The sequence below is a fragment of the Elephantulus edwardii genome, unplaced genomic scaffold (genome assembly GCF_000299155.1).
Source record: "Elephantulus edwardii isolate Elephantulus edwardi_28Jun2011 unplaced genomic scaffold, EleEdw1.0 scaffold00126, whole genome shotgun sequence".
NCBI classification, from domain to species: domain Eukaryota; kingdom Metazoa; phylum Chordata; class Mammalia; order Macroscelidea; family Macroscelididae; genus Elephantulus; species Elephantulus edwardii.
The window spans coordinates 7,041,799-7,066,038 of NW_006399876.1; the positions used below are offsets into that span (position 1 = coordinate 7,041,799).

General features: G+C 49.1%; 1 protein-coding gene across 1 annotated transcript in view; it reads left to right on the forward strand.

Moving 5' to 3' along the window:
* The first annotated feature begins 316 nt into the window (after positions 1–316).
* CHKA (choline kinase alpha) overlaps positions 317–24,240 on the forward strand; it is a 31,161-nt gene continuing 7,237 nt past the window's right edge. The window contains exons 1-8 of the mRNA XM_006893242.1: positions 317–424; positions 12,674–12,727; positions 18,640–18,753; positions 19,519–19,652; positions 19,955–20,056; positions 20,887–20,945; positions 22,616–22,703; positions 23,065–23,173. Coding sequence (XP_006893304.1) covers positions 329–424; positions 12,674–12,727; positions 18,640–18,753; positions 19,519–19,652; positions 19,955–20,056; positions 20,887–20,945; positions 22,616–22,703; positions 23,065–23,173 — 756 coding nt within the window. The 5' untranslated portion in view covers positions 317–328. The remainder of the gene's footprint in view (positions 425–12,673; positions 12,728–18,639; positions 18,754–19,518; positions 19,653–19,954; positions 20,057–20,886; positions 20,946–22,615; positions 22,704–23,064; positions 23,174–24,240) is intronic.

Sequence of the window (24,240 nt, forward strand, 5' to 3'; positions counted from 1 at the left end):
AAAGTGGAGTGAAAGGTCCGTGAAAGAGGAAGACCCTCAGGACTGAGGGTGCAGTGACTGTATCCATGGGCTCAGGTATCTGAGGGTGCCCACGGCACGAGATAGAACACAGTTCAGATCCGCTGTGCGTGGGGTCGCTGCGTCTGGGTCGCCTGGTCCACACTTCTAACAGCCGACACCACCAGCACAGGATTCATCTAAACTTCAAATTGAGTCATTTATGTCCCAGGTCTCCCGAGAGAAGAAGTCAGAATTTCGGGAGGATAATCGTGTGGCCCTGGGGAGGTGCTAACTGTCTCCTCACTCCCACAGAGGCGGCCTCAGTAACATGCTGTTCCAGTGTTCCCTGCCTGACACCATGGCAGCTGTGGGCGACGAGCCTCGGACGGTGCTGCTTCGGCTGTACGGGGCCATCCTGCAGATGGTGAGTTCAGGGCTGCTTTGGGATGGGGAGGGACGCTTCTTAGACTTTGTAGTCTTGTTTTCTAAGATGTCTGCAAAGAGTTTTTAAAGTATTTTGTTAATGTTCCAGAATTGTTTCTTTTGGATGTGGGCTGTACAACTTGGCTTGCTCTTTTCATTCTAAGTCCATTCTTGTCTTTACCTGTGTATTCATAAACTACTACACGTAGTCCCAGGTCTTAGTAGCTCTTTTTTTAAAAAAAAATGTGTTTATTTTGTTACTGAGAATGTTCATCAGAATATACCCTTATTCAGCTGTTTCTCCACATACAATTCAGTGACACTGATCACATTCTTAGAGTTGTACAATCATCCTTTGTTTTTTTTACAGGGTAAAAAAAAAAAAGATTAATTAGACAGTTAGGTCCCTGAGGAAGAAATGGACCTTCCTCTTTGAAAAGAAACATGAAGGAGGCTGTACAAGTATGCTTGCCTTCCTTCTCTGGGTTGTTCCTTGTTAACATACACAGTTAGCAGTTTGAGCCCATAGAGATAATTCTTTTCAAAAATGCTTTTTAAAGATGGTTAAGGCACACTTTTTTTTAAAAAAAACACTATCTTAAATTACGATTCTGTTTTAAGACTTGAGGGATTATTTTTGGTTTATGGTTAAAAGATCATTTCAGGACAATAGCTTGAACGGTTCACCCGTCCTCCATGCTTCCAGAAAGTCATAAGCTTGTGAGAATTTGAAATTGTTTTGTGTTTTCTCCCTTTTGATCATGATTATTCTAGAAATATTTAATAGCCCTTTATAATGTTTGATTTCCTTATCAACTCAGAACTTGACTGTAAAAATTGTAATGTGAACAAGATAATACTTTTGTACCATAATCAACATAATTATCTAACCAAATTCCTTATAGAGCCTTCTAAATAATCATTTTTTAACTCTTACGACTGTGAATTTACCATTTCATTGACCAAGCATAGAAATGTTTGGTTGATATTTCTGCGCTAGAATTTTGAGCCCTTTTTTATCTTGATAAGAGAGTGGAAGGGTATTCTAACTTAAATTTCTTTTTTAGAAGAATAGTCAGTCTATTTTACCTCAATCTAGAAAGGCGGCCATGTCCACATCTAGGCTTCTCAATTCTGTAGTTGAAATATGAATGTTAGAATTTGCAGTCTAGGTACAATTCGCTTAAAAATGATCATAATGTGGTTGAGCCTTTTCACTGTCTGATGTCCCCTCGCCTGTGAAAGGGCTGAAGAGGTTCGTAACGCTCCGGTGTGTTTGGAGCTTCAGCCGTCTGTCCCTGACAGGTGCATTTTATGAGACTGTCGTAGCTCGGCCTCTCAGGAGGTCCGTACAGTAGGCCTGGCTGACATTGCCTTGCAGGCCTGACCCTTAGTGAGGTGCCCGAGCAGAGGAGAGGCTGGGGTTTCTGCACAGCTCAGTGTTCTCATTGAATCAAGTTGCATTTTCATAGCACCACATTTAAACTCAAGTTAATGGCCACATCTGGCACTTGACTCCATTAGGGGTTTTTAGCCGTTTTTCCCTTGGAGCTGTACTGCCCTGTGTCTCCTGCTTGAGTCTAATATGCAAAAGGGCAAGGTGCGCCCTTTTATAATTTTGTAATAGAAACATTCTCAGCTCATTTGTTCTATGAGCTATGCATCTAAGCAGTGCCTTTAAAGAATTAAAAAAATCCCACTTAAAATTGCATGTGATGTAAGAATATTGTTGACACTTGACATACAAAACCCTTCAGTTTCTGTTTGTAGCTTAAGAGAAACTTTTGAAGAGGGTAGACTTGGCCCCTCTGCGTGTTCGAGGCAGCACTGAGGACTTCTGTGGTCCATGCCATCCAGTCCAGCAGTCAGCGGCCATGTGTCTGTTAATACTCACATGGCAAGTGTTTTGAGGAACTGAATCTTCATTTTTGCCTCACTCGAGTATGTTTATGTTTAAAGCGGCCCAGGCTGCCCGTGATCTCTGCTGGCCTGCACCATGCACTGCCCGTGATCTCTGCCGGCCTGCACCATGCACTGCCCGTGATCTCTGCCGGCCTGCGTGTGCTGGGTTGCTGGAGAAGGACTTTAGTAAAAGGCAGCGACAGCACAGCCTGCTACTGGGTATCTCCTTAACCTAAACCGCTGTCTTAACAGTTGTGAGGTTTCTGTCTTTGTGAGATTTTAACAACCTAGAAGCATTCCCTTACAGTTGTCAAGTGCAATTGAAATGTCTAGAAATAGAAAGAATTCTCTGTCACTATTTATTAAAAACATTTTTAAAAATTTTTTTATTGTATTATTTTTATGTGTACCATCAAATCAGATCGGACTGGTACAGGAGGAGATTGCCCCCTCCTTCTCCAGCAGAACATCTGGTGGATTCGAACTGCGTACCTCTGGGATTGCAGTGCAGCGTTTTGCCACTAGGCCACCAGAGCTCCCTAAAAACATTGTTTAAAGGTGTTAGGAAAACAGGTAGAACAGTTGAAGCCACTTAAAATGGAATCAATGCACCAAGCACAAGTGGAGCAGGTTGCACGTACAAGTCCGGCTCAGGGCCGAGGAGGGACACTGCATTTTGCAGTCCAGTTATATTTTTGTCAGGCAAGTGCTAAATTAGTTTCCATTCCTGAAGGCACATCTTTTTGTGCTGAAACCTAGCACCTCATAGGTTAATTCATAGATGGGACTTGTATTTTTAATATAATTGCCAAAAGATGAGCCCTTAGCTCATGTATAGTTTTTTGGTCAAATTTTTAACTTAATCAAATTATGGCACCAGTAGCCTCAAGTTGAAATCTTTTGGGCTTCCAGGCTCTTAACAGCTGGGTGCCCATAGCTCATGTCAGGGACTATTTCTGCCACAAACCTTACGTCTCTCCCAGATAGGTCCAGCTCAGCTTGAAGTGCCCACTAAATTTTTCTCACTGAGACACGAGTAAAAACCACATTAATGATTTGTGATTTACTCGTTGGGATGAATCTGTAGCTTATAATGGAAGAGGGTGTATTTATAGACCACAGATCAGTCTTTTCTAATCATAACAACAACCAGAATTGATAGTAAGCTGTCAAAGTTTGCAGAAATTAGGAGATGTGACTAGGTGAGGAATCACATGCTCGATCATTTATGACTGAGACAGAAATACAGTGTGACTAAGCCTTGATGCTTTTACAGCTTTCATTACAGGAAGGCACACGCATTTGCATACACAGATGTGTTCCCTGGTGGGAATTTGTTTGCCAGGGTGACTGGTAACCTCCAAATCGACTACAGAAATCTGAGGAGAGCATCCGTTAAAGGGCATTAGAGTCTGTTCCTTCTTTAAAGTGTTAATTGGAGCCGCCATGACTGGCCTGTGTATCTTCTCAGAATATTTTGTGCATTTGCCTATTTGCTGCACAGCACATCATTTCAGCGTAGTTCCCCTGTTGTTTTAAGCCCTGACTTTATAACCTCGATGAGAATGAAATATTAACTGTATCTCAACAAATGATTTACAAGTGCCTTTGAAGTCATCACATGCTTCTCCCTTTTCTTTCCCGAGTGTTGTGAGGTGTCTAGTTTGCTTTGTCTCCATAGTGGCAGTGAAATGACTGCTGGGGCATTGTTCTTTCAGGGTTGAGTCCAGAAAGCCAAGGTAACATCCAATTAGGTTATGGGTCTCTCCTGCCCCACCCCCCCATCTGCCTCTAATTTCCATACAAGATAAGACATAAGTAAACTTTCTGTCTCCTGGAGGTTTTGTTAGGGATTTGGTGTTAATTTTGGGGACTTTTGAAAAGTCCTGTGTTTGAAAGGGGCGACAAGGAACCCTTATCGAAATAGAGCAAAATAAGGTGATGTAGTTTTGAAAAAAGCTTTTATGATCTTCTTTACAAGAAATGGTGACCCACGCCAGCACTGCTCTGGTCTTCATGTGTCCATATAGCTCAGTGTATGTGCCACATAGACTGCCTTACTCACTGATGACACGGAGCCACGTCCTGAGCCACGTGGAGAAGGAAAAGCCAGCTCCGCTGTAGAAGAGCCCTTGCCTTGCTTGATTCACGGTCAAGAAGTATTATTCAGCCTTTGCCTCGCAGGGAGTGAGAGAATTGCCAGAGCCGAGCTGCCGTTGTAACGTGGCTGTTTCCTTTCCGGCCCTGGGAAGGCGTGCACGCGGCAGCACCCAGTGGCAGCCTTTTCAAAGAGCCAGTTTGGCTGATGCCACGTAGTCTGTTTGCTTATTTATCATGAATTGTGGAAGACACACATGTCAGTACGTATTGTTCATTCACTGTAACCTGTGCCAGCTGGCGAGCAGCTCAGAGCGTTGTCTCTACCCCTGTGAGAACAGTGGCTCTGCGTGGTGAGATTTGGGGTGACCCTCACCAGTGCTTGCACTGACGTGAATGTCCATTATACGTACCAGAGAGCGCTCTTTGAGTGTTGTCTGGAAAAACACTTTGTTGTTGTTGTTTTTAATTTTTTTTTCCTTTGAAGCATTAAATGACTAACAGTTGCTTCTTAATAATGAAATAGTGCTTGTTGGAGAACTAACCACGATAAAACGAAGGGGTCAGGACCCAATGCAGACACGTACAGTCACTCAGAAGTACAGTGCGAAATGACAGGGTCTCCTTTCTCTCTGGACTCCAGCTTTATTAGAAATGAAACCACAGTAAGACCTTCAGGAGCCCCCTGGATGTAGTTCATGTGAAACTGTTGCTTACTAGCCAATGAAGCGGCTGCTTACAGACACGTCCCTGTAGAAATGAGGCCACGTTCTCTGTGCATGTCCGCGTGGTGCATGCTCCTTAGCCGAGGCTGGGAGAGCTCACCTTCCTCGGAAGTGTACGAGTCCCAGGTACCGGCAGTCCTCGGGGCACCAACGTCCAGCTGACCCACAGCTGTCCTCCCTGTGGACAGGCTGAACCGGCCCCTCCGTACGTGAAATTCTCACTAGAGTCGCCTTTACTTGTCACACAGGCAGCTTTCAATCACTGAAAAGGCCTCTCGCTTTTTTTTTATTGTTAAGTAAGCTAATTAGGGACAGTGAGCGTCTCTTCTGACTTGCCTACAAATTTGGCTTAGGAATGAATCTCGTTTGTACCCTAGGGACTGCCTGTACTGTGAATAATACATAGATATTTTTTTCTTAATTGTATTGGCATTTTTATGAATTTAAATTGTTTTGTTTTTTCAGCTTTTAAAAACTCTCTCACTACCCCCTCGTACTTTGAGTATGATATGATACCTATTTCTAAGCAGGCAGAACTTCTGCTCCGAAGTGAGTAAAACATGTGTCTAGTGTTGCCTGTGCCCGCCTGGTCCACCAGTATTTCTCGAGCAAGCGCTCTCCCAGGATAGTTACCTCAGGGCCGCCTCCAGCTCTCCCTACTGCTTTGGTGCCTTCCTGGGACACCTAAGTAGACCACACCCAGTGTCTCTGTCTTGCCGGTGTTAAGTGTTCGGGATTCGGAGCATGAAGCCCGCCCAGGTTTTGGCCCCCGTGACGATGCTGGGAGCAGCCCGCCTGGGCGGCCGTGGGAAGGAATGCACTGTGTTGGGTGGCGTGACGGGCGCTGGGTGATGTACCACTTTAGCTGTATGTGCATGTCTTCTCTGCTGCAGGCTTGCCCATGCGATCGTGCCTAGAGCACTCTGGTTTCCAGGTGACAGACACGATTCACGGTATAGTATGAGACCTCTGAAGTTGGAGCCTTCTCTAGCTTTCATTTCTTTCTTTTAGTTCTTGGTTTTGAGAATTGCTTTTTTAAAAGAAAAAGTTGTAGTGCTTGTTAAGTGGCACCAGCTACAGTTTGTGCTGTGCTTCTAAAGAGGTACTGTGATTAAGAGTTCACAACACTACGCAGACGACGAGAAAACCCTCCTTTGGGTATTATATTTTGTTTAAGGCAAACCAGATTCCTTACTTCTGTTTCCTCAGTAGAAAATGGTAAACTTATTTTGTAATTTTAGATATCTGTGACCTCAATTGGGCAACTCAGTGAAGGATTTAGGATCTTCCTTCAAACCACTTGTAGTATTTAAAGCAGTGCTTTCTAGATAGCTAGGCAGGCAGGCAGGCAGACACTTTTTTCAGAAATGAAACTGAACCTTTTTCTCTGACCTTTTCAGGTAGCTTGGCTGGGTGTGAGTCGGCCATTGATGTACACACTCATGATCTGAGAGCACATGGTGGGCTGGAGTGGTAGGAGGTTTTCCCTGGCAGGTTACTTCTGGGGGGGGGTGTCTCAGGACGCTCACCTGGGATCGTCCACTTTGAGAAGGTGATCCGTGGAGACCGGACCATGCCCCTCCAGGTGCCCATCATTTACGCACCTGTATTGTGGTTTATTGACATATACATCCATTCCATTTTTTACAAGTTAAAAGGATTCAGTTAGTTTAGAATGGGCCTTGGAATAACTGAGAGTCTATAGAGATGACCATAAAATATTAGATATCATGTGCCATCCACCTGTGTCCCTTAGTCATCACAACTGTACTTTCAGCCATCTGATAGTTAATGTTTTATAAAATAGTAAAAGAAATCACTAGAAGAAACTACACAAATGACACATCTGGGCTGTTTCCATTCTTTGCATAGAAGTCAGGAAGAGGAGGGCCAGAGCCCAAGGTGACATTTGGAAGACCCACTCTGGGACATGCCAGTGGGTCATGACCACTGGAGTCCTGATTCGCACACTTTCTCCTGCCCAGCTTACCCCCTGAGAGGGAACAGGGACCCAACAGCTTCCAGAATCTTCTCTCTCCTAGAGAGTTGAGTGCACCAGGTAACCATGCAGGATTTTGATCTCTTGGAGCCCACGTGGGTCGCTCCAGGACCAAACAAATGTCACAGGGAAGGAGCCCCGAGTGGGGCCACGCAGCCTGTCACTCGGGTGATGCCAGCAGCCCTGGGAGAGGGACCAGCTCTCAGATGTCCCCGGGCTTGAGTTGAGCGAGTTGGATCGTTGTCTGGTTATCTGCTGAGGCCTCCCACAGTACGCTTTTTTATTGTGTATGTGTAATTTTAAAGAATACCGAAAGGTTAGGTTTTCATTCATTCATTGTTGCACATTTTCCTCCCTCCCCCTCCCAAAGTACTTTTGAAAATCCACAACTAACTTGGTAATGGGGATGGGTGTGTCAGAGGCAGTGCGGTTGGCGCAGGATAGAGCAGGGTTTAGGGCTGTTGTGCATAGGGTCGCTACATAACAACAACAGCTTGGTGGTGGTTGTGCCATCGGCTTGGAACAACCTATAGTTAGCGGATCCTGCAGAGGAGCTGGTGGATTTGAACCTCGTATCTTTTTATTAGCACGATTCCTTACCATTAAGCCACCAGTGCTCACAACCAGTTTATTCCTGCGTAAAGGCACCTTTAGAGTCACTTTATTGTGGAGGGAAGAGCAGGGGCCGTATAAGGATCTACAGATGCTCTTATTAGCATCAGTTTATTTGTGCAACTGCCATTACATTTCGCCTAGTTTCCGTTTCATTATTAAAATATTCTCTACAGTTGGTGATAATTTCTTCGATGGCACTTCATTTAATTGTAGTTTGGAGCTGACACCTCACTTTCCCCAGCCTGACCCACAAACGGGTCACACAGCCGTGTATCTTTAAAAATACATGGAATAGAAATGTTTCAGGCATTGCAAAGGTTTTATGACCTTTGAATCCAGAGCCCAGTACTGTTAAGTCACTTCTGACCCATGGCCACCCTCTAGGATAAACCAGCACTTACCCCACCAGGCTCCTGACCTCTGATAACTGCGTGTGGAAACAGTCTTCATTCGTGCCCGTAGACTGTGTCCTTGTACACACGTGCACACACACCCAGACTCTGGGAAAGCCAACGATCCCTCTTTGAGTTCACAGATGCTACGGCCTTACTGATACAGTTTAATCACAAAACTGTTCTCCCTTTCAGGAGTACAGAAAATTTTATTGAGAGCTGGTCAAATGATGTCTTGTGCCTGATGGCTCAACTAAATTTAAAAATGAAAAATAAAGGGGAGCTCTGGTGGCCTAGTGGTAAGGAGCTGCAACTACAGTCCCAGAGGCGCACGGTTCAAATCCACCAGATGCTCTGCCGGGGAAGGAGGGACAATCTCCTCCTGTACCAGTCAGATCTGATTTGACAGTACACGCGCGCGCGCGCACACACACACACACACACAATAAAATAATTAAAAAAAAAAAGAAAAATAAACTTATCTTGTTGCATTAGGTAATTTAAACCATCAAGTAATTCAGGTAGGGCATTCTTAAGGTAGGACATTTCTGAGTCCTGGAACTATTAAGGCAAGAATCTAGCCACTTCTATGATGCTCACCCATGTCAGCCTTATACAAACGGTCTCTTTTCAAAGCATAGAATGGAACATTAATTCAAAATTCTAAAATTTGTATTGTACGCAGTATTATTTGAAGTGCTCAATCCTTTGTGTGTAATTTTGTCAGGGAATTCACATTTGAAACCTATAAGTACATATATTTATTCTACAAATAATGGTAGTTTTAAACATGTTTTTAAGTACAGAGGTATGCAAAATAAAATGAAAAATTCTCTGTTTGTAGCTAAATAGAGTTTTAGAAATTTAGTTTTAATTTAAAAGTTCTAGGAAAATGAAAAAAGAAACTTCAAAATTATCTTTTTGAGCTAACTTTGAAAATTCTAAGTTTAAAAGTTTTAAATCAAACCTTTGTCCCACCTGCCCCCCTTCCTTTGACCTCCTGCATCATCTTATTTCCTCTGTCACCGACTGCGTGCCTCTGACAGGCTCTAGAAAGCCCAGCCGAAAATAGGGAGCAGGAGGGGTGAGCCGCCAGCGGCAGCTGCCGTCCACTCGCCACTGGACGTCGTCTTATTAAAAAAATAAAATCCGTTTTCAACAATTCACCCATTAACTGGGACAGTTCAGTGTGTTCCGGGTTATTTGGACAGGTAGCTTCTACATGCTCCTGTCTTTGGATTTTGGAAAATCTTCTTTTTTTAAAAAAAAAAATCTTAGAACCTGTGTTTACAAATGTCTTCTAGGAACTTGAGGCATATAAAAAAGTAAACTGAGGGGCTAGGTAACCATTCTTCCTGGCTGCATTCAACTGTTTTCCCCTCACCCGACAGACACCCAGGGATGATTTTGAAGAAAATTCCTGGGATAATTTTCCTTCTAAATATTGCAGTTCCTGTATGAGATGGTTAACACAACCATGATCGAGTAATGTTCACATCAAGAAGTTCATGATCAGTACTCAGTATCCAGTGGTCAGAGCTGCATTCATGTCAGTTGTTGTTGCTGACGTCCACTGAGTTGGATCATCTCATGATTGGCCCTCCAGCGGGTTTTCGGAGGCAGTGAAATCACAGGAGGAGCCTGCCGCCTGTCTGCTCTGGAGCAGCGCGTGCCCTTGGCTGGCAGTGCAAGTTCTTCGCAGGAAGCCTTCAGAGCTGTCCATTAATTAGAGTTCAAGTTAGCAGACACACTTTTTAGTTGTATTTTGGTCCTTAAAATCACTTTCATTATTTCACAAAGTTAATGGGGGAAAAGTTTAACTTCACACCAAGTATTGGTATGTTCTGTTTGACTGTTCCAGGTACATCAGTGCTGCTTCTCCCCTGCCCCCAGTAAAATTCCATGGATTCCAAAAACGTGCTTTCCGGGCCTGTCTTCCTGAGCGTGCAGCTTCGCTCTCCCCATGGCTCACCTCAGCCCTCCCCTTCCTCCAAGTCCGCCTGCTCCAGGATTTCCTGGCCCTGGTCCCCTCACTGACAGGCGCTAGGGAGCCCCCCCATTCTGTACTGAGGAAACAGAACCGAGGACTGGGCGGGGCAGAAGTCCAGCCTGCCTTCACGATGGTGCTCTGGGAAACAAGGCCCGCGTTGGGGGCGGCGGGGCGGGGAGACACTGCGTGGAATTGACTTCCACTAACCCTCTAACCTGCTGAAAGAGGCAGCCAAATTGAAACTTTGGTGAAGTGACTGTTTGGGAGAGCACCATTAGACAAGGAAAGGACTTCTGTTAAAAGACCTGGTAACTGTATCTCTCTAAGATACAGTTAGAGGAATAAAAGCCTAGGAATAAACATAGTGTGTAGGATACTATACAGGTCAAATCCCGTTACCACAAATTTCAGTAGACAGTCCAAATTCCTTATTTGTCTTAAAGCTTTTCTTAGAGTGTATTACTATGTTGATATATATTAGATTGTAGAGCTTTAAAAAATATTTCAACCTTCCTTTGGGGGGCGGATAAAAGCATAAAAACATGATACTTTTGGGGAGAGACGTGAGCACCCCTGCCAGTATCCCCAGTGCTGGGATCGCACATGTGAAAGCCCCCAGGCTCACTGCCTCCATTGTCCTGTGTTGTCCTTGAACTTGCTGGCCTTGTGCTTCTACCTGATGTTGTTGTTGTTAAGTGCCACCGAGTCAGTAGATGACTCATAGCGACCCTCTGAGTGAAAGTCCTGAACATGCATGACTTTCATTGTTTCTCTTAAGTTCATAGAGTTTCCGGAGGCAAGCTATTTTAGAAGTAGATGCCACTCCTGCTTCATGTCCACATGTCTGCAGCACCAGTGGTGGCATGGTGTCCTGGGGAAAGTCTTAACAACACGTAAATGATGGCACCCCCTGTTCTCGAGGGACACCTGAGTCTCGATGACTGAGAGTGGGTTTGGAGCTGGGAGGAGGCACGCCTTCACGGCAAGGGATTGCTCTCCCTGCGGCCGGTTCTCAGGGGCTGCTGGTCAGTCAGCAAGGGCCGCGGTGAGCTTGACCGCGTTCTGATTGTTCTCTTTCCTTGTAACGGGATTTAACCTGTATCATCAGAGAAACCGAGATACACAAATGAAGACGCCTTCTCTCCCCATTTGTATCTTCTGTACCTGTACAAAATGCACCTGGCTGTGTCATAAAGGTACTGAGTGTGTTTAAATGCAAGCGTTAATAGCTTTCTGAAGATAGTTTCATGAACATGGGTAATTCTTTCTGTTACTTTTAAATTGAACAGCATAGAACATGTGTTTCTCCAGAACACACTGAGAACGTCTGTGGGGTGTTATGTCCGAGAATGTGGTGGATGGGAGCGGTTGCTTTAATGCACTAGGTGTTTGAATGGTGCCAGAGTAGCTGGTGTTGCTTAACGTGGCATTTTTTTTCCTTGTCCACACTTTTCACCCTTGGCACAGGTATTTTTGATAAAGCTGTGGAATGGAAAGGTATGTTTTTTTTTAAATGGGATGTTCACACATTTATTACCATAGAATTTTTTTTAAAGAGGCTTCCTCTGTGGGCTTCATTTTGTGTCTGGCTTAAACAGACTTTGTAATTGTAATAAATAACACCTAATTTGAGAGGCAATATTTGAGTACAAAATTTTGACAATGGAACGTGAAGTTTCCCAATTTACTTTTCCCCATTCCCCTTATCTTTAATGATAAGTTCTTAAAGCCCTTGAGGGGGGTGGGGGGTAGTTTTTAAGATCTGTTAATGTCTTGGAAATAGCCCAAGAATTTCTTGTGGTTATTAATGATCTCCTATGTTGTCACTGCTAGAATTCTGGCTCCCAATAATTTGCAATTTCATTGAGGAAAGTGATGCAAAGTTATCCCTTACTATATTTCAGTACAGAAAATGAGCTTAGGGATTGTTGTTCAAGTCAGCAACCCTCTGATTGGCAGAGGGCGTTCAGCTGGAGCTAGTGGCTGGCTAAACTCATCAAGCGGCTGTCTGCAGAGGGCTGGTTTGGCCCAGGGTATGTCAGCATACTCCATAAACCCTCCACCTCCCTGGTCGAGTCCTGTGCTGACCACAGCTCTCCATAGATGTGTCCACCTGCCCTGCTCCTGCAGGAAGACAGCCTCCTGGGGGTGGCCTTGACTTGAAAGACCCACAGTACCCAGTGAGTGAGCAAGCCAGCTTGACCATCATTGTTTTGAAAGCCCTATTGAAGAGTGGAGTTTTACTTACTTTCCTCCAAAAATGAAATTGTTCCCACATGTGGGGATGGCTTTTGGAACTGGAAGCTATTGTTCTCAATGCAGCATCCCTTTTTCCTAAAGAAATGAAGCTGTGGTAAGGTGTCCGTGGCAGCGCTGGAGACTGGCGAATCTTAGATGCTGCTGTCCCGTCAGTGGGCTGTCTAGAGGTCTGGGATGTGTGTGTAAACCCTGACTGTTGTGCCGGCCGCATGGCTGGTGCCTGCCTTGGTGTTCCCCATCTCACTCGCTGTTTGCCTTTTCTCCTTCGTAGCAGTCCTGTAACAAAGAGGGATCCGAACAAGCTCAGAAAGAAAATGAATTTCAAGTAAGTAACAAAGCCATTCTTTTGCAGGCCTGAGGTGCAGACAGTGTCAGCCGGCTGCGTGCTGGAGCGGCACCTCTCCTCGCTCTGTGTAGAGTGAGGCTCTTGGGATACCGGGGAACCCGGTCAGCAAGACAGGGCGCTGGTCACCGCGATTCCTCCCAGCTGCGGAGTGTAGATGCCGTCTTAACCCCAATCCACACAGCCTTTGGGGTGCGGAAAGATAGGCGTTTGGGTTAACATTGCGTGATATTTTGGTGCTGACACTGCTGATCACGTCCCCCACCCCAGCTGACAGGAGGAGGTGGGGTGTTTTCTGGCTGTGGCACCCGCCCCACTTCCTGCTGGGACGGCAGTCAATGTACAGTGATGCCACAGTGATGCCCCTTTTCAGAAGGGCTGGAGCCCAACAGCCGAGGATCGATCCGGCTCCCCCGTTGAGGCCCGGAACTGGGGAGTCTGCAGTACCCATCTCCCAGGAGAGAACAGCTGAGCACGTGACAGTAGATGTGGGTGTGTGTACGCTGGTTTTAGTAATCATTCACCAGTGATTAAAATCAAAGGAATCTCCTGCAAAGGACTGTGTCCAAGTATTAGAAGCATCTTGAGAAACCGGCTGCACCTGGCCTCTCCATGGTCTTTTCAGTCATCTCATTTGCATGTAAAAGCCAAATATAGAAGACTGAGAATGGCTGTGTTTGGGTTACGATGCTGAAGAACATGGAAGCCGCTGCAGACCGCCGAGAGCACACCGTCTGTCCTGGGACGAGTGCAGCCAGACGCGCCCAGTTCAGGAGGGCGTGGCATTTCCATCTTCTGAGCCTGCAGGACTGGGCTTGTGTCCTGGGGCGCGGGTGTACTGGACCCCAGGCGCTCCGCCCTGCTGAGTTCTGGTGCCAGGTGTCCTGGGGACCCTAGGCCCTCCACAGTGCTGACCTAAAACGAGAAGAGATTGGGAAGGGAAGGTGATGGGGTGTAGGTCTTCTTTCTCAGGGTGCAGTGGGCTGTTTGGCATCGTCCTTCCTCCGGAGGCCACTGGCAAGGAGAAGGTGGAAGCTGGCCCAGGCATGGTCACCCCGAGCAGAGGAGACCGTGTTAAGTGGGCAGTGCAGCAAAGCCAGCCCAAACCCCCGACTGGAGCAGACCTGAGTTCCGCGTGGGCCAGAACAGGGGTCGGGCTCACCGGCCACACCAGACAGGGTTGCAGCTAAAGTGCAAAGCTCCTGTCGCCCAGTTTCCCCGTACTAACATCTCAACTCGCCACAGTGCACTGATGAGAACCCCGGACCTAGCATTGCTAACAGCTTACCTGTTACCTGCATTTCCCACAAACGTGTCCCTTTATTCTGTTCATGGTCCCTCCTGATCTGTGTTTTCCTCCCCCAAGCCCTCCACTGCTGTTGATTCCAACTCACACATCCCCTAGTGGCATGGCCATGTGGAGTTTCCGAGATGGAAATCTTTACGAGGCCTGTAGCGCTTTGGTTTTGTGATCCGTGCACTGATCACCCAGAGGCTGGGGGCTCCGTGAGAGGATGACAGCCTTCTCCCTTTAAGATTGAGAGCCTGTGACACCTGACGCTGGCCGCCTTCAGTGGTAGTAGGTTTGTGAGTTCATCTCTGTGGGAGCGTTGCCTCATCCTGCTCCGAACCGCTGGTGCACAGGAACCATTGGCGGCTGCTGAGTGCTTCACCTCCGAGCGGACTCGCCAGCTTGTGACAACAGCGCTTGTCTTTCTTGTTCATGGACTTGACAATGGACTTGACACTGGACAAGAGTGGTTATTTTATGGACTGTCCCCTCAACCCAAGTTTGTCTGCTGTTTTCTCATAACTGGAAGGAAGTACCTCATTTTTTATGAACACCACACATGCTGTGTCTTCTCAAGAGGTTCATGATTTCAGTATACTCATTATTTAAATTTGAGCTTTTTTTTAAAAAAAAAGAGTAACACTTTACAGATAAAAACTCTCTGAGAACTTTCCCTTCTGTTTCCCCTCCCTGTCCTCTTCCCAACCTGACACCATCAGACATTTCTTCCCATCCGAGTGCAGTGGAGGCCACAACTAATTGATCACAGTCAGACATCTCTTCCCCCCACCACTCCTCCAACACCTGTCCCTACCACTCCTCTAACACCACCTGTCCTCACCACCTATCCCCACCGCATATCCCCAGCACTCAACACTTGTCCTCACCACCTGTCCCTACCACTCCTCTAACACCTATCCTCACCATGTATCCTCACCACTCCTCTAACAACTGTCTTCACAGCATGTTCCTACTGTTCCTTTAACACCTGTCGCCACCGCGTGTCCCCAGCATTCAACACCGTCCTCACTGCTCCTCTAACACCTGTCCTCAAACATGTGTCCTCACTGCTTCACACTTGTCCTCACCACCTGCCCCCACCAGTCATTAAACATCTGTCCTAAAACACGTGTCCTCACTGCTCTTCTAACACCTGTCCTCGCCACCTGTCCCCACTGCTTCCCAAACACCTGTCCTCGCCACCTGTCACCACTGCTCCTCTACAGCTGTTGTTTGTCTCACAGCACCTTTTACGGTACTGGGTGCAGTGGACACGCTGCCTCTTTGGCCTCCTAGCAGCATCCACACAGGAAGTCAGTGTTTGCCTCCCATGAGGACACCGTATGCCTACCTCCTCCTTCCTGTCTCTTCTCCTCACCTCTGCTGGCCACACTGAAATCTAGCCTCCAGAGAGACGTGAACTAGCAAAACCTTTTTGCTTCTTTTGTCTTCTAACTTTTCTTTAGGTGTTGAGATGACAGCACATAGCATTTCGACATGGTCAGTTGGGGGCCGGTGGTCAGGCTCTGACGTCCTGCAGCAGTTCCTACTTCCCTTCTCTGAGGTGCTCCCCCCATGTTACCACAGGCTCACTTTCCCCTGAGGTTCCTGTTGCTATCACATCAGTCTCATCTAGGTTGCTGTTGTTACCTTGATGGCCTATAGATAAACCCTTGAAGACACTGCCCTGCTCAAGACAGACCTCTCTTTATTTGCTGTTTATAGAGAAGTAAGTAGAAAGTGGCAGGAAGCAGTGCGCTGTCTGCATGGAAGGTGCTCCTGTGTGTAAGGTTTGTTTTGGGGGCGGTGTATCTGTGTTGTTGGATTGTTAGGTAAAACTCCTTTCTCATTAAATGTGTTATTGCTGGGAGTTTTCTCAGAGCCACACTGGGGGTGCCATGTTCTTAGGGAGGGTTCTAGAAGCAGCTGTGTGATCGGGAATCCTGCTCCCGAATGCACTCAGCTCAGATTGATGTCCTGTCTGAACACAGCCAGTGTTGCACGTGAGTCATTCCCAGCTTGACCTCACAGGAGGCACTGTAACCATGATTGTGGGGTCTCACAAGCTAATGGATACACTATAATTGTGAGGGATTACCCCAAAACCACAGTCCTCACTATACAATGGACTGAGTGAAGGGCTTCTCACTTCCACGAAGTCTGTGAGCCCAAGGGAGTATCTGCTTCCAGCTTCCCTCTCACCAGACTCTGGTATCACACAGTGCCTGCGTCCAGAGAGTGTTGCTGGGTTGGGCTGCGTCTTCTCAGGAGCACTGTGCTCCTGCTGTCCTCTGTGGGGTCTTCTCAGCAAGTGCTGTGCTCCCCAGCCGTCCCCTGTGGGGTCTTCTCAGCCAGCACGTGCTCCTGAGTGGTCGGTCTCCTATGATCATCCTCCCACCATGTACTTCTTGACACGGGAGGGTGGAGATCATCTGGAAACCTTCTGGAACCACTGGATATAGAGCAGCCCCCCAGCACTGTCAGAGTTCCAGCTCAGAGCTGCCTTGTGGGACAACTGCTGTGGGGCTCTGGAATAGATGACCTCGTCTTTGTCTCTCAGAATGGCTGCTGTATTCGAACCAATTTTTTCAGTTGGTGGCATAGTGCTTTAACCTCTTCATCCCAGGAAGCTCTCTAGGGATTTGAGTGCCCCTTGAGCTTAGTGTAACTCCTGCATCTGCCAGTCTCAAGGTGTGACTGCTGTCCAAGGGTGAGGGGACCGAGGAATGCCTGAGTGGCACCTGAAGGAGGGAGTTTGAAGGAAAAATGATTGTCCTTGTTCTTTTCTATTTTTATTTAAGAAAAGTTTGGCTAATGTGTTATTTCAGCAGAGTTATTGCAACAGGTTTAAAAAGCAGACACCCCTATTATAGGCAATAAAATAAGAGTGATTTTATACAATTAAAAGACTACACAAGCCTATGGAATTTATGGAAAATTATTGAAAAACTAAAAAACCTATTAATGAAATTAAATCTGAGAGATTAAACTCAGGATTAGCACCCACAATATTTCTGAAAGTAAAACTTTTAACTGTTTCTCCTCTCCTAATATATTCCTTAAGTTTCTTTCAAGTACAGTTCTCTCGAACCTCACAGATAAACCGAGGGCTTAAGAAGCCCTGACGTTAGAATGTGTGCAACAAAAAAAGCAACTAGGAATAGTGAGGGGGGAGTTGTATTTGGACATCACTTCACTCTACTCGAATAAACAGATTCGTTCTGGAGAGGAGGGTGAAGCCAGGCTGCTCCTTGGAGGCAAGGATTCTAAAACGTGGTCTGACATACTTTGGACTTGGTGCAAAGAGGGACCAGTCCTTGGAGAGGGACATCGTGCTTTGGAGGCCGGAGGGACAGCGCAAGAGAGGAAGGCCCTCAATGAGACAGATTGATTGAGTGATTGGGGTAATTGGAGTAGGTTAGAGACAAGACAGTGCGACTGGCACAGAGTAGAGCAGGGTTTAGGACTGTTGTACATAGGGTTGCTATGAGTCGCAGGCAACACACTGGCACATAACAACTACAACAACTCTGACTAGGGAAAGTGGATGCTGCATGGCTAGAGGTCACCCCGTGAGCTGGATTCTAGCCAGTTAACAGATACGAGAAGCATATCTCCCTCCAGATACTCTGGAGAGGGGGTCAGGGAAACTCTGCGGTCAGCCAGCAGGCAGAGGCGGGGCCCTGCACAAAGTGGGATCTTTAATGCTAAGGTTTCTCTTCCACTGCGTGTGCCTCTGTCTTCATAAATGGTTTTCAGTTACCCCAAATCCTCGTTCCGTGGGATCTGTCAGGAGGAGGCCTTGGTGAGCATGTCTTCTCATTCTGCTCTTGAATGATTTTGGAGACTTTCTTCAGAAGCTTCTCACAGTGAGTTTCTGTGCATAGAAAGATGGTGTATGCCGTTCAACGAGCCCAACAGCCTTCAAGAAGTGATTGGCCCCCAGGCTGCTCTGCTTCTGCATGAAGGCGATTTAGAGTTCAGACTGTTGTCTGTCCATCTGGTTGTCCAGCTCCGCAGGGAACTTGGGCTGGAACCGAAACGTGTGTCGGCTGCTATAGTCTCCCTGAAAGAAGACCTTCAGGTCCCCAGCACCTGCTGCGGCCTCATGGCAGGGACAGGATGGGCTGTCACCTCCACTGCCCTTGTTCTTTGTGGGGCTGGAGACGGAACATTTGGACATTGTGGGGATTTGGACAGAAAGATAGCAGGCTGCAGAGACTGAAAGGTGGGGGGCAGAGGCAGACAGCTACCCCTGCGTATCTCAGGTCTGAATCTGTCATGCTCCAGCTTAGTGGACTGCGGACCCCAGACCCACTTGGCTTTAAGCCCTTCGCAGGCTCTCAGCTCACTGACCTCAGGCACGCCAGCCCTCCCAGGATGGCCTGGGGCGTGGTTTCTGCGCAGACTTCATAGACCTGTAGTCTTCTGTTTCTGGGCCAGTAGCCTCCGTGAAGTGTACGTTCCAGTCTCAGTGTGTTGCCCCAAGCACGAGTCTGTCCCTTACAGCTCTGGGACTTGGCACTTGGCACAGGCGTGTTGGTGAACATGCACATCGGACTGTGTGACCCCTGGGGACACTAACATGCCCTTTTCATTGCAGGGGGCTGAGGCCATGGTTCTGGAAAGTGTGATGTTTGCCATTCTTGCTGAGAGGGCGCTGGGCCCCAAACTCTACGGGATCTTCCCCCAAGGCCGCCTGGAGCAGTTCATTCCGGTAAGCTGGGCACCTGCCTGGTCTATTTGCACATCCCACAGACAGAAGAGAGGGGTTGCTGGGCTCATGGACTTGTTCAGTGTGACTTCTTCTTCTCTATTTTTTTTTTTTAATTTTTTAAAATATTTTTAATTTTTTAAAATTTTTTTTTTATTTTTCTGTGACTTCTCTTCTTAAACCTCATCCAAAATAAAGAGAAACAAGTGTTCTGGTTTACTTGAGAACACTTGTCCTTTCTGCAGACCCATAGCCTTCTGGTATTAAGGACGGCTGTGAGACCGCACACGGCAGTGTCCAGCTGCTCCCCTGACCCAGGCTCTTTCCCTGTCCCTCTCACTTGCTCTGGACCCCACCCTGCCACCCCCCGACAAGCCTCTGGGCTCCCTACTGCTCCCTTTTCACCTACCTGACTTCTCTTCCTCACCCCCACACTACCCCTGTCCACTACCCTGACCCCAGGAAGTAAAATATGGCCCTGTCCCTCCTGATTTCCCAGTCCCACAATGCTGTCTACTCACTGGGTCCCCACTAAACATGCTGGTGGGTGACCCTAGTCCTTGAACGCTGACTTGTCCAGTGGGTACTGCCCTGGGCAGTGTGTTCGTGGTCCCACGGAGCTGTGACTATCCCAGGGGCACAGTCCCTTCCCCCGAGGGGATGCTGTGAGTGGAGCAGGGTTTAGAACTAGCCTGTCCTTGTCCAGACTGTCCCACACAGGCAGGTTACCTAGGTAAATGTCCTTCTCTAATGCCCTTTCTATTTCAGAGCCGACGATTAGAAACGGAAGAATTAAGTGTGCCAGATATTTCTGCAGATATTGCTAAGAAGATGGCCATTTTTCATGGTATGAAAATGCCATTCAATAAGGAACCCAAGTGGCTCTTTGGCACAATGGAAAAGTAAGTGGTCTGCTTGCTTGGGCCTCCCTGCAGCCCAACTACAGTGGGCTTCCTCCGTCTTGTGCACGTGAAAAGAAAGCCAGGGTCAAGAAGGCCTTGTGTGTAGAGATGCAGGCACGGGGCATGGGATGGGCAGGGGACAGGCCTCCTAGAAGGTGGTGACCCCTCACCACCCTCCGCCTCCCGGGCAGAGCTGGTCCCACGGCTGGTGAGGTCCTGGTGAGGAAACTGTAACTAAAGCCCCAGCAGCTGGCCCAGTGGACTGTGCTGACCCTGTGTCCCCTTCTCTTCCTGATGTAAAGATACTTAGATCAAGTGCTGAAAATGAAATTTACCGGCGACTCTAGAACGAAGCTCCACAGGCTGCTCAGATACAACCTGCCGTCGGAGATGGAGAGCCTGAGGTGAGTGGGCGCCGCGCGCTGGCGAGCGTCCTCGGCCACGCAGCTCGCCGCCTTCTCCCTTGACCATGGGCGTGTCGCTTCTTCACTGGGTTCGCCTGTCGTCACAGTTTCTGTTTTTCTGTTCTGCACTTGGTACTTTGGGTGAAAGCTCACAGTCCAGGTAGTTGTTGTGCTTCCGATCTGGGATGGAGGGGCTGCAGCTGCTTCTGTGTGGCTGTGCAGCTGAATGGGTTTCACACAAATGCTGTCGCTCCTCGAGCCGGTCCGTGGGGTTTCAGAGAGAAGTCAGTGATCACAGGCCAGGGAGGGATTTGGTGAGAAGGGCTGTGAGAAAGCACGTGTCCGGCGGGCCGGGCTAAGCAGGTGAGGGACAGCGTCTGGCCTCTGCTCCGGGGCCTGCGAGTCTCGGTCCTGGCCTCCTAGTGGGGAGGCAGGGGAGGAGGTCGGTTATGCCAGGGTCTCCTCTGAGAGGTCCTTGCCCTTCAGGACTGAAGTACTGGAGCGTGTCTGATGGCAGGCGTTTGGGGTGGGGCTGAGGACATGTGGCCTGTACCCTCCTCGAGGAGGGGAGACAGACAAGGAAACAAGGTCAGGTTGGGGTGAGCGCTGTGAAGGAAGGCCGGAGCCGGAGTGGAGACCAGCGTGGAGGTTCACGTGGGCCCGTGGGTGCAGAGGGCATGCCAGAGGGGCCTGCGCAGGCCTGCCAGGGTCGCATTGTCTGCTGGAGGTGTCTGCTTCCAGTCACGGCAGAACCTCAGTCACAGGCTGGCGGTGGGCTTGGCATCCCAGCTAGACATGCCGCGTGTAACCGGAAAACCTTCCTTTTCCAGGTCGCTGCTGGAATCCACCGCGTCCCCAGTTGTTTTCTGCCATAATGACTGTCAGGAAGGTGAGAGCTGCTCCCCAATGGGCACCCTGTTAGCGGCTCCGCCCCCTCAGACATCAGACCAGAGGGTGCATGGTGGTCGGGAGGGTGCGTGGTGGTCGGGAGGGCTTGGTGACCGGGAGGGCTTGGTGACCGGGAGGGCACGCGGTGACCAGGAGGGCGCGCGGTGATTGGAGGGCACACAGCAGGGAAATCCAGACCTCAGGAAAAACACCTAGGGAGCCTCCCCTTTTGTGAAGACGAGGCTCACAGAAAGAACATTTACTGCGGGAGTGAGCATGGGGCACCTTCCGCGTCATAATTTGGTCAGTGTCTGGTTTTTGTGGTAAAGCTCTGTGGCCTTTTTGGTCTGGGAAACCATTGACTAGCCTCACCTGTGCTGTGGTCCTGGCCTTTCCCCTTGGACCACGCAGCACTCGGGGCTGAAAAAGGCGTCTTTGGGCCTCGGCTCCCACCGTGCCCATGCTGGTGGGGACACTGCTCTGGAGACTTCCAGTGGATCGGATCCCTTCCTCACCAGAACATCAGTAGCCTCCAGACTTCTCCACGTCAAGGGTGCCCATCAGACGGCCCACTCTGGCTGTGCTGTGGACCCCTCCTGCCTCTGGTGACCGCTGCCGTTCCTTGTCCTGGCCGTTCCCGGCCACAGCCGAGGCCTCACTGCAGGCCCTGCTGGGCTCGACTCACCTGCGGTTTTAATATTGAGAGGAATCACTGTTTCTTGGGTGCTGTCTGGCAGCGGCCCCAGCCACCCATGTAGTAGCAGTTACAGCTGTCACTCTGAGTGGTGTTCTGGACACGGGCTGGTTAGCCCTGGGGTCAGTCACTGACAGGTTTGGCCCAAGAGATGGCAGAGTGTAAACACGCATAGAGCTGGGGGTTGGTGTGGTGCTTGGACAGCCGGCCCCTCCTCTGAGCTCCTGGTGCTGCCCAGAGGCTGCATCCCTGCAGACCAAGGTGGCGGCGACCCTGTGCGGAGCAGGCCTGCTGAGGCCATCCTCCGGCGGCTCGTTTAGTGTGTCCTCACATACTGTCCCTTCAGGATCTTGCAGGCTTTGCGGTAATGCTGCTGTGTAGTTAATAGATGGCAGTGCGGTGTGGACATGATGGACATGGCCTGGGGACCCCAGCAGGCCACGTGCCGAGCTTCGTCGCGGTAGTCTGGAGTGGGCCTGTGGCAGACTGTGGTAGAGGTTCTCTACCGTACTCCCCAGTCCCCCTCTTCTCCCCACTTCTCCACTTGCTGTGGTGGTGTCTGAGGCTTGTTCAGATTGGGGACATAAATGATGTAGAGTGAGGGGACCAGCCTGGTGCCCAGCTGCCTTGTGGCCTGGGACTCTGAACCCCGTGAAGTGTCATTGCAGGCGCAGGCTCAGAGGTTAGCTTGTAGGGGAGCAATCCAGATGAGGACAGAGCAGCGGCCCAGTGTATGGCGGCTGAGTGCCTGCCATGACCCCTCACAGACAGGTGGCCCGAGAGCCGGTGCACCCACACACACATCCTCTGTGCAGTGCCCAGGCTCAGCTCTCCCAGGGGCGCTCAGGGCTGAGGTGACCAAGAGCTCACCTTGGTCATTGTTGCTAGGAGCCCTGAGAGGGTTAGGGCCACGCTCCCTCAGCTCTGTCCTGAGTAGCCGAGCACCTGCGCGTCATGTGATTCCACCCTCCCTACAGGTAACATCTTACTGCTGGACGACCAAGAGGGCTCAGGGAAGCAGAAGCTGATGCTCATCGACTTTGAATACAGCAGCTACAATTACAGGTGAGACGTGCAGAAACACCCCCCCGCTCCAGCCCATCACCGTCCTGACACAGTCAGGAAGCACTTCTGGGAGAGTGGAGGTAGATGTTCCTTTTCCAGCTTGTGGCCCTCTACCTGGAAGATCAGGCCTTTTGTCCTGGAGGCCTTTGGTGACCATGGGATGAAGCAGGGCTGACCCTCGTCCTTGGCTCCCTGGATGTGGGAGGCAAGGAGTTAAATCCAAAGGCGCTCTGCCTGCAGGGGAGGAGCCAGCATGGGGAGCCTGGCAGTGTTCACGAGAACTGCCTTTAAAGCAGCCCGCTTCCTAAACCTGGGGAGCCCCGCAGATATGGGCGCCTCACCCCCTCTCCTTGTATTCCAGGGGATTCGACATTGGGAACCATTTCTGTGAATGGATGTATGACTATACCTATGAAAAATACCCTTTCTTCAGAGCCAGCATCCTCAAGTACCCCACCAAGAAACAGCAGGTAGGGGCCCATTATTCCCGATTTGATGGGAATTATCTGTTTCATGCTGTTAGAATGACGTCTTCATTTTCAGAGAGGCTGGTTGTATTTTTGGTTTTGTTTTGTTTTTCTTCTTTTTATGTGTATACTGTCAAATCGGATCTGACTGGTACAGAAGGAGATTGTTCCTCCTCATTCAGCAGAGCATCTGGTGGATTTGAAGCGGGTACCTCTGGGATTGCAGTGCAGCTTCTTGCCACTAGGCCACCAGAGCTCGCCAGAGAGGCTCTTTTTGTTGTTATTGAAAACACACACAGCAAAACGCATACATATTCCCCAGTGTCAGTATGTTCCGTTCGGCTCCACTGATTACACGCTTCACATAGTCCAGGCCTTCGCACCTCCTGTCCGCTCTGCTCCTCCCTCTGACGCAACCACACCCTCCCTCTTGTTCTTGCTGGAAAACCCAGCCTCCGGTCACCTTTCTGGCCTCCTCGCTGGTGGCCACTGCCCTTACTCTGTTCAGTTGGGCGTGTGCTGAGCACTGTGGGTTATGACCGGACACTGGGCCTGCTGTTAGCCATTCCCTGCCGGCCCCTCGGTGGGTGCCCTGACTGTGGGACGTGCTTGGAAGCTCACTTCTACCCAGGCCTGGGGATCATCTTCCCAGAAGTCAGTCATGGAGAATCGTGAGCACAGTCCTGTCTGCGTGGTTCTCCCTGGACCACTGGAAGTGAGTCATGGTTGGTCCTACCAGGTGCCATCAAGCCCGCTCGGGCCTCACACGCCACAGAAGGAAGCCCGACCGGGGGCTGTCGTCACAGTCACTGCCCTTTCAGTCCTTGGTTGTAGCCTCTTGTCAAACCTCAGTCTCAAACTAGTCCACCTGCATTGGAACCCCAGACAGGTCCCTGCTGGCTGTGACCTGCTGGCTCTCCTGACCCACAGACGCTATCAGCATCTTCTGTGCTAGGTTTGTGTCAGAATGGAGACCCTCCTGGGCTCCCCCTGCGAGGGCGAGTCTTTCTGGAGTGGAAGTGGGGAGCTCTTTGAAAACGCTTTTGCCGAGTGATGGAGGAGGAAAGGGT